The sequence below is a fragment of the Sinocyclocheilus rhinocerous genome, unplaced genomic scaffold, assembly GCF_001515625.1.
Source record: "Sinocyclocheilus rhinocerous isolate Xijiao unplaced genomic scaffold, SAMN03320098_v1.1 scaffold368, whole genome shotgun sequence".
Taxonomy (NCBI): domain Eukaryota; kingdom Metazoa; phylum Chordata; class Actinopteri; order Cypriniformes; family Cyprinidae; genus Sinocyclocheilus; species Sinocyclocheilus rhinocerous.
Genome location: NW_015664681.1, coordinates 503,185 through 513,554, shown reverse-complemented (window position 1 = coordinate 513,554; position 10,370 = coordinate 503,185). Strand labels below are relative to the sequence as shown.

General features: G+C 38.6%; 2 protein-coding genes across 3 annotated transcripts; one reads left to right on the top strand and one right to left on the bottom strand.

The window, feature by feature from the left end:
- Positions 1-401: 401 nt before the first annotated feature.
- On the top strand, positions 402-7,339 carry LOC107730254 (TNF receptor-associated factor 6-like). 2 transcript variants are annotated; one of them, XM_016541027.1, is made up of 7 exons: positions 402-497; positions 1,168-1,469; positions 2,299-2,449; positions 4,099-4,257; positions 4,586-4,657; positions 4,786-4,863; positions 5,321-7,339. In XM_016541027.1, the coding sequence occupies exons 2-7, from the start codon at positions 1,168-1,170 to the stop codon at positions 6,188-6,190; spliced, it is 1,632 nt and encodes a 543-aa protein (XP_016396513.1). In that variant the 5' UTR covers positions 402-497; the 3' UTR covers positions 6,191-7,339. The 2 variants fall into 2 exon arrangements, with proteins under 2 accessions (XP_016396513.1, XP_016396514.1); XM_016541028.1 differs by lacking the exon at positions 402-497 and adding an exon at positions 872-1,025.
- A 51-nt stretch (positions 7,340-7,390) lies between these two features.
- On the bottom strand, positions 7,391-10,370 carry LOC107730256 (proline-rich protein 5-like). The gene is made up of 9 exons (XM_016541030.1): positions 9,989-10,370; positions 9,157-9,223; positions 8,953-9,033; positions 8,819-8,867; positions 8,647-8,704; positions 8,472-8,563; positions 8,112-8,252; positions 7,931-8,030; positions 7,391-7,620 (listed from the first exon to the last, which is right to left on the bottom strand). Exons 1-9 carry the CDS (start codon positions 9,999-10,001, stop codon positions 7,415-7,417), a joined length of 807 nt encoding a protein of 268 aa, XP_016396516.1. The 5' UTR covers positions 10,002-10,370; the 3' UTR covers positions 7,391-7,414.

The following is a 10,370-nucleotide window of genomic DNA, read 5'->3' as shown; positions in this document are numbered from 1 at the left end:
AATGTTCTTTTTAGCAACATCATATGACCCCTTTAATATAAAAAAAATACTTTTCATACTTGGCCTAAGTAGGTTACAATAAATATCACATAGTTTAAGACTTTTACTCAATATTCTAAACGGCGGCTTCAACTTCTACCAAAGTCATTTTCTGGTAAGATATCTGTACTTTTACTTGAGTATGGCTATCAAGATGAAATCGCTTTGTTTATTCCTTTAAAATCAGAGGCAACTGCGCCATCTTGTGGATTATAATATTCAGTTCAGCATAGCGGCAAAATCTGATCGCAAACGCGCATTCTGCTCTGATCGAATCAGCGCCGATCTGAGAGCAGCAGAGTCATCGAGCTCACGGCTAATCTCGCGAGGATTCGGTTGTGAGCGCTGGTCTGGGGTCAGCTTTAGCAGGGGAATTTCACCCAGTGACGTTGAACCTATGCGCTGATCGTTTGGATACAGGAAGCTTGTAGTAGACAGCGAGGCCGGACCGAGGCAAGGTATGTAAATTAAACCTATTACAAATAATGTTCATCTGTAAACGAATCATTTATTATATACCAATATGTTTGCGGTCCTAGAACAATGTCAGATTAAAAGGTGTGTTTCCATAGGCGACGTCAGGAAAGTTGCTGATGTCACCGTCGGTTGTGACTGCTTAGCTGATTTCGCTTTTTAACTCCCTTTAACCTTGAATTTAGTTCAAGATTTACATTTGAGATAAGTTTAACCTTTTGAAATCGATATATTTACGTTCACGCTGTGTAATATGGTATTTTGGGCTACAAAAAAGTAACAGTTGTTGAGCAAGAGAAGTTTCTCTCTCAGTTCAGCCCCGCCCAGCAGAACTGCGCGTGAGGAAACAGCAGTTTACAAATGAATCCATCATTAGGCCTGTAGTTTCTCATCCTATGCCTTTTCCCTTTGCATTAATATAGAGGAAATCACCCTAATATATATCTTACCACATCCTCTGTGCATTTAAGACTTTAAAATGATACTTGTGTGGATATCTGTAAAACCTAGAGGTCAGTTTTTGTGTGGCAGCTGGATCATATGAAGAGCAACATATGATTTGGGGGGGAAGATTTGTTTGTTGCTGCTATATGTGTTGTATGGATGACTGTTATTTTCACTCATCAACATAACACTCTCTTGATGTGATTACAGATGGCTTGCAGTGACACCGAGAAGCTCAGCCTTGATGTGGAGCCCTACTGTGATGGCGACCTCTCCGGTTGTGCGGCAGCCATGGAGAAAGAAAGGGAGTCCTATCTGAGCCCGACAGAGAACCCCTCCACCATCAGTGTCTCTGCTAGTATCCCTCCAGACCAGCAAGGCTATGACGTGGAGTTTGACCCTCCGCTAGAGAACAAGTATGAGTGCCCTATCTGTCTGATGGGTCTTCGCTCGGCAGTACAGACACCATGTGGACATCGATTCTGCAACTCCTGCATCAAGAAGTCCATCAGGTAACTTTAAGTGTCACTTTCAAAATTCACCCTGTGCTTAACCCTTCTGTGTCGAAACATACACTTCTAAGGCTAAATTATCAACACAATCAAAACTTGTCTGAAAAAATGCTGTACACAGTCTTATATTCCTTCTGTCATTTTATTTAGCGTTTACACGTTAGTAAAAGACCTTTTAGGATAATTCTAAAAATGCCTTCAGGTTGTGTTACACGTGTCTTTTGGTTTGAAATCTTTACTAATTGACTAAATAAATGTAAGAATAATTTATATATTATTAGTAATATTTCAAGATGAAACTTAGATATACTTGATTATCCATGCATAATTTTTTAAAGAAAAATCACGTTCAAATAAAAATCAGGCTTTTGTTTTGATTAATTTATTTATGCAATTTATTTCTACGTTCATGTGAACATCTGTACATTTGCAAAAAAATTTACAGAGATTTGATCATAAAACTAAGCATTTAGATATGATCTATATTTGGCCATATAAATACCAAACTGCACCAAATTAAGGTAAAATTGCTCAAACTGTTTTTTTTCCCCTCCTCAGATATGAGCTCCATATTGGCCTATATAATACTATAAGAGCCACAAAAGCCTGATTCATCAAATATGATACTCAACAAAAACACATGCAAATTCTTTTATATATATATATATATATATTTATTTTTAAAATATAATATTTTGTCTAAAGATTCAATAAATTGCTCCATTTGTTTAAAAAAGAATCAAACTGTTATTTCTTGACTTTTGACTATTACTGTATGTCAGGCTTTACGGGGTTAAAATGTCAAATATAACTTCCTATTTCCTGGCAGGGACACAGGGCAGAAATGTCCAGTTGACAATGAGGTGCTGCTTGAGGAACAGCTCTTCCCTGATAACTTTGCCAAACGAGAGATTCTCTCACTGTCTGTCCGATGTCCTAATGTAGGATGCAGTGATAAAATGGAATTGCGCCAACTGGAGGTAAATTTGAAGGTTTGGTATGGTAAAAGTATTTTAAATGCTGCATTTAAAAAATTTTTACTTGCAAAAAAAATAAATAAAATAAATTCTGTCAGCCCCGTCAGGCCAGTCGCACCAAAAATAGCATGCATGCTTATTATGGTAACTTGCAGGCAGCACAAAAAATGAAGCCTTTTTTTTTTTATTGATCAGCAAGTCTTCAACAAGAACTGCCATACAATCTAATGATGCCAAATGCCTTTTTTTTAATACAAATTTTCAAAGGGGTCATATGATGCGATTTCAAATTTTCTTTCTCTTTGGAGTGTTACAAGCTGATTGTGAATAGATAAGATCCCTGAAGTTGCAAAGACTAAAGTCTCAAAACCAAAGAGAAGGAGGGGGCTTTGTAGAAAACGAAGCGTTTGAGAGAGGCGGGGCATAGAGGACCTACAATAATGTACAGTATTTGAAAAATAATGTGTTTTTTGAACATTAAAGCATGTCAACATATTCTGTTACACCAAATACACAAAATAATGATCTTTAAAAAAGCATCATATGACCCCTTTAACTTTTTAAAGGGGTCATGAACTGAGAAACCAAAATTCCCTTGATCTTTTGACATTTAAGAGGTCACTGTACTATAAAAACAATCTGTAAGTTTCAGAACTCAACTTTCTTGTTAGTCTAAAAACCAAAACTGCCAAAACGACAACTTTTGGAATGTCTTCTATGATGTAATAGCGTGGATAAGCACCACCTACGCAGCTTTAGATCAACGCCTGCTTCAACATCACTGCCTGTTTAGCCCCGCCCACTGATTCGTGTTTATGAGAGAGGCAAACACGCAGGTCTATGCAGAAACCAAACAATAAAGATGCTCCGAATACAACAAGACACTGTGCAGTGCCAAGTTGTGGAAAAACAGTGTTTGCGTTGCCTTCCTTCTGCTCCCAACGTTAGGAAAGAGTGAATGAATGAAGATCCAGACCGCGTCAGAACTTGGTCCTTTGTTTACTTCATTTTACTGCGGATTCGTTTACAAACAAGGCACAATTCGACGCAGGATCTGTTTTTATTATGTGGTAACTATTGCTTTGCCTCTTCTTACAGATCGTTTGATATGTATTGTGTTATTTATGCGTTTTTGACCTAAATCACAGCAGCGTCCATCTGTGAGGAATGTACGCTGTCAAACATACACCACTGTTAGCCAATCATAGCAGTTTACTTCCGAGTATACAATCCGTCACGCCTATTCAAACAGAGCTTTCTGATGAGAAGGGTTACAAACAGGACAGAAAATATCTTATTACTTATAATTTTTTTTTTTTTTAATGTAATAATCTTAACATTAAAAGTGGACCTCAGAGAACAGTACAAAATAAAAAAAAAAACAGAGGCAGTTCATGACCCCTTTAAGAATATTTTTAGGTTCTTAAATATGGTTAAAAAAATAGAACTTATGGGACCCAAGGTATTTCAACTTAAAATCTTGTTAATTAAAACGGTCCATGGATATGTTACGCATCAGCTCCTCAGAGAGCAAGACCTTTCATAAATGGCATTTCAAACCCATTAGTGTGGAGTCACGAACAGGCTTGCTAAATAACAGTTGTCATGATGGCAACTTGTTTAATTGTGTTGTTACGTTCTCTCTTCCTCAGAAACACTTGTCTCAGTGTAAGTTTGCCACAGTGCAGTGCCCTCAGTGTCTGGAATCTGTTCGTAAGAGCCATCTGGATGAACACAAGAGCGAGCAGTGTATACAGCGGCTTATGACCTGCCCTGCCTGTGCAGGGAGCTTTGTGTATGCTAACAAACAGGTGAAAACCGTTGTTTCCTGTTCACATACAGGATATGTTTAGATTTGGTTAAAGTGGTTTTGAAAGATTCTATTATAGTATTTCATATTTAATTATCGTTTATTTTTATATTTTCAGTTCATTTACTTCATTCTACTTTTTTTTTCATTTGTATTTTGCTTTATTTTTGTTTTAGTTTTATTATAGTGACTTTTTTTAGTTTTCTTTTTTATTTTATTTCAGCCTTATTTCAGCCTTATTTTAGTCAACAAAGAACATTTGAATAGTTTTAGCTAGCAATAACACTGTCCAACATTAGTGTCTGAAACATTTGTTTTCTTTTGTGTAGATTCATGAACAGATTTGTCCTTTCGCCAATACAGTGTGTGAATATTGCGAAATGGAGCTTATTCGGGATCAGGTGTGTCAGATGATTTGTCACTAATATGCACATTACCTGAGGCACAACAGTCATTTATTCTGTTTGATACTTCAAATTATTCATTGTGAAACTATGAAGCTGAATGAATCTGTTCTTACTGGTTTCAGTTGGCATTGCACTGTGACACAGACTGTCTGAAAGCTCCTGTGGCCTGTACTTTCAGAACTTTTGGTTGTCATGTAAAGGTGGGCCATGAGATTCCTGTTATATAACACTCCAAAAACATATGCTTTCCTTTTTATCGTTCTGAATAAAGTGCATTCTGGGGACAGTAAGACTTATTTTGTAAGGAATACATACTTGTGTTCAGCAAGGATGCGTTAAATTGATCAAAAGTGACAGTAAAGACACTTTTTAAAAAATTTTTTTTTAAGAATTTCAAATAAATGCGGTTCTTTTGAGATTTCTGTTCATCAAAGAATCATAGTTTCCACAAAATATTAAAGCAGTGCAATTGTTTTCAACACTGATAAATTAGACAAGTTATTTTAAATTGTAATAGTATTTTTGATCACATAAATGCAGCCTTGTGTAGAATATAAGAGACTTGTTTAAAAATATTTTAAAGCCTCTTACTGAATCTCTGAATGGTAGTATATAATACAAATGTCTAACTTTTTTATTTCTTTGGAAATATTACAGATGCCAAGAAATGAACTGGCCCAGCACATGCAGGAATTTACACAGATGCACATGCGTTGCATGGCTGAGTTTCTGCGTAGCCAGACTCTCAATAGCTGCTCAGTGCCCTCATTTGCCACCCACTCTTCGTCAGATGAACGTGGGGCCTCTGCCCGAGCCCCAGATTCTTGCCAGTGTAGACCGGAGCTGATGAACCTGCGTGAGACGGTCTTGGAGCTGGAGGGCCGGCTGGTTCGTCAAGATCAACAGATCCGCGAGCTGTGCATCCACAATGAGACACAGAAAAACCAGGTCACAGAGCTACGCCGAAAGCTGAGCTCACTGGAGGAGGCCACCCGAGAGCTGGAAGCCCAGCAGTATCAAGGCGTCTACGTATGGCGCTTGGAGAACTTCTCACTTCACCTGCGCAACCAAGAAGCCGGTCAGCCCATAGTCCTCCACAGCCCACCTTTCTACACGGGCCGGCCGGGGTACAAACTCTGCCTACGACTGCATCTGCAAACTCCCAGCGCCCCACGCTGTTCCAACTACATCTCACTTTTCGTGCACACTATGCAGGGTGAGTTTGACAGCCAGCTCTCCTGGCCCTTGCAGGGCATGATCCAACTGGCAGTGTTGGACCAGGCCGAGGGGCAGCATCACGTGGAAGTGATGGAGACCAAGCCAGACCTGCAGGCCTTCCAGAGGCCCACTGTCCAGCGCAACCCCAAGGGTTTCGGCTACGTCACTTTCCTGCACCTACAGGCTTTGCGGCAGCGTGGGTTTGTGAAAGAGGACGTGCTGTTGGTGCGCTGCGAGGTCACACCACGATTCGACGCTAGCCTCAGGAGGGAAGGGGTCCAACCTCGGGGGTCAGAACCTTCACTTTGAGTTCCTACATCGCTCCTGCATTCTTAAGTTCTCATAGACACTTTGCTGAAACGAAAATGTGGCAAAACCTGGACTTTCTTTGACTCTTCATGGTACACCAGGCTTAGTAATGATGGTTTTACAAAGTTGCATAACTCGTATGTCTGTTGTGAAGTGTTTTATATACAAATGTTGTTTCTCAAAAACCTTTTAATCAGTGCAATCAATGGACAAACCTACATATGATTAGCATCAGAAATTCACTGAATGTCCTGTCAACCAAGCTAAAGAGTGTAAAACTATTATTTGAATGGTGCTGCTTGTGCTAAGTGTTAGCTTTCACAAATTCTTTTCATGATACTACATTCAACTGCTAATTTTTGCTGCCTTTTCTGCCTACTCGGCAGTAGGGAAAAAATCATTTTTGCTATCTTTTTTTTTTTTTTCTTCATAAAATGTGTACTTAATTTTCATTTATTTGACAAGATCTGACAATTTAAAGCATCATCAGTACAGAGCAGCACTGTTTACTGTGATTATACTAAATGTCGTGCATTGTTCATTTAACAACTTAATGTCTTAAGGTGTGGTTACATTAGCGAAGTTTCGATGAAAAATTGTTAGTGATGCATGAAGTGCAGCTCACAAAGAATTCCCTTTAAAACCAGGCAACTCTCTGTTGGTTAATGGAGTGAATCTGCCTGGGGAAATCTTTCGCCCTCTTACGAAACTCCCAGTCACTTGGATGACAGTCACTCCCAGTTACTGGGTTTTACAAGAAAATTTGCCAAACAACAGTAAATGTGATCACACCTTAATGCAGATGTTTGTCTTGACTGAAAGTTGTCAGCTGCTCTAAATTTCTGAAAGGTGCAGTACATAACAAGCTTAGCCTATAAACAAGACATTACATTTTTTTTTTCCCAAGTCACCTTACTTGTGCTCAATATTGCTAATATGTGTGAATGTTCAACGTGCTTCATTGAAAAACTTTGACAAAGTTTGAATACCTTTTTTTTTTTAATCAGATGGACTAATATATGCAGGTTAATCTGATAATTGTATTGACACTGGAAATCTGACAATCGTTTTTTCATATGTTCTTTTTTACATCACAATATACAGTGCTCAGATGTGTTGATATTTGTCTTTATAAATTATTGAGTGTCACAGTTTCTGTCTTTCTTTCACACTCTTAAGTTCTCACAGATGCTTTCATAACATGGCAGATTTCAGAGGTGTGTTTTAGTCAGATCCATAGTTTGGCAGCAGCTTAATGTCAGAATGAGCATTTGTCACGCTGTGGCGTCGTAGGTTTCCCACTTGCTCGAAGTACATCTCCCCTTCCTGTTCTACTACAGGGGACAGCAGAGAGCCTTCAGAGATGTGATGAGTAATCCTTATCTCAGGATGACTCACTTGTGCTCTTGTGGCGCTTTGTTCAGTGCAGCCTACAGGAGTGTGAGAAAGTCACAGATTTGTAGCCAAAGTTAAAGGGGCTGCAACCTTTATGACATCACCAACCTGTAGAACTTTATTGCATGGAACACAAAAGGGAAACTGAAAGTAAACGAAGACTGGGATTTTTAACCTCCAAGTCATGTGAATTTGGAACAACATGGGGGTGATTGTGTTTTTGGGTGAAATAACATTTTATTTTGTGGTTGGGTAAATGTCAGAATTGTCTGATCATTTTGAGATGGCAACAGAATAACTTTGGGGTTAGATTAAACTATAATGAATCAATGTTGATTTTCCTACTTGCGTGTCTGCAGTTCCATAAGTAGGGTTTGACCACTAGCGCCACCAGACTCTCAAGTTGGCAATATTGCTTTGATGGGCCTCTGGATTCCTGAATTCCCTACACAGACAAGAACAGCCACGAACAATAGAGATGCTTAAACACATGGCCATTCAGCATGTGTTTGTGGTTTATATTCACCTGTAGCACAAGTAGCATTTGTGTGATGGATGCTGGGATGAGAGACAGATTCTTGCACAGCAGGTCACCCAGAGAGAGCTTCAATAGGACCATATCCCTGAAACCGAGAAGAGTCATCTGTCTCACTGTCAACTCCTGCCCCTGCATATAGAATTAGAGAGAGAAACAGAATACATTTCACGCAGAATCAAAATATACCACAATTAAATTAACCACAGGGGTTTTAAAATTTTTTTATTATGCAACCTCTAGCCTTGCTGTGACACATTTGATGTCTCTCAAGTAAGTGCAGACCTCGCGTAAATGTTTGAACCTATTATACTATTTGCTAAGGAATGTCAAGTTCACAAGCAGATTTACCTGCAGAGGATATAAAATAGCCTGCAACGTGGGCAGAATCTCAGTGAAAAACCTATCCCATACCTGGGCCAAAACAAACAGCTGTCTCTCTCCTGAAGGAAAAAGATCATGTTATAATGATGGACACTCACAACAATGGGCTCAAACAGCAGATCCACCACATCTTGTGTCTCACCTTCATGCTTCTGAATCTCATCCAAAATGATTGATAGACCTTTGGTCAAAATCTGATTCTGCAAATAATCATATGAAGAAATATTAGCATGTTTTTCTTTTACCAGTAATGCATTTATTTTTACTTGTTTTACCGGAAGAAGAACGCCAGGGGCTCTGACACACTAAAGCACCTGGAAATACTCTTTGATAAAGAACCCCATATCTGTCCTTAGAAGCCACCTGCATGGGTGATAGCAAATAGCTGCTTAATGTAGTTATTACACATTCATTTAAAATGTGATATTGGAGCTAGTTTAGTTTATACCTGGTATTTTCATTCAAGCAGTACAGTTCATTCGGCTGTAGTTCCTCTCCCTTGAACACCTTAATAACAGCAGCGTAGATACTAAAAAAGAAAGCATTCATATTTTTGAATATTAAAGTCATACTTCAAGGCAACAGAAAAACAAACAAACCTTTACTGGAGGAAAAAAAAAAAAGAAAGTGGACATTTCAAAAATGTCTATACTTGTTTGTAAGAGCAGTGCTGGGACCCTGCAGGATGGTGTCAGCGGTGGATGGAGATGAATGGAGGTCTGTTAGAACATAAGGGTTCAATAAATAAGCCTGTAAAACTTTAGGAGTGAAATGAAGAAATAGAGCTGTCTTTTTAATAGCTCAGGCATGTAGCATAGCCAACTGCTATGTCAGTTCACAGCAACCAGGCCATTTCCAGGTTTTTAGAGCTGTGTGAAAGTAGACAGGTGGATCTGACACATTATCTACTTCCTGTGGTACACCAACTTCCTGTTACTAACTGTCCTGTTCTGTTTACATCTGTTCACTCATTAACCTCAAATCAACTCAACACTTTGTATCTTGTTCTTTTGAGGATCTAGCACACCGACAACATGTCCGAGTGATACAGCAAAATCCTTTCAGAAAACTACAGTACAAAACAAATGCTCAAAAGAAGTCAGAGTTGTGGCCAAAGGATGCAAGGTTCACTGGTGCCGATCTGGGTCACGTCCTGAGCATATATCATACCCCCCCCCCCCAAACTTTTTATAAATAATAAATAAATAATTCTGCATATGCAATTACAACCAAACACATACAGATTTACACATAGTCTCATGAAACGCTTGAAGAGTTTTTTACTGAACTTTTTATTCTTTTTTCTCATTCATTGTTGCCACAAACCATATAAATATTATAAAAATGAGTAAGAAATCATGTATAGTGTTACTGATTTTGCAGCACACACAAATATATTAATCTCAAACATTTGGAACGGAAAGAAAACTTTGTTCCAAGAGCACAAAGTCGTAGTAAAGGAACACAGGAAATGTAATACATACCAAGCCTGTCCATCACAGTGCAGAAATAACTATGATATTAGCAGAGTCCTTTTCAGCTTCCTTACATAATCTAGATCAGGGCTTCAGCGTTAAGAAAAAAAAAAAAACACTGTGGGTTCGTTCAGAGCGAATGTGTCCTCTTTTAGTTCGGGTAATCTTACTGAAAACAGACTTTGCAAAATCCTTGTTTTCCCTCAAGGCTGATTTTGATGTCCCTTGTGCACATTGGGTAAATTTGCCTAGTCAACTGGTTACTGATTCATTACCTATGGGAACGGTATTGGTCATTCTTGATAATGAATAATCTGTGTTTTTCTGTGTGAAACTGTGAAGTGTGCACTGTGAAAGATGATACGAATATGTATACACTACTGTTCAGGTG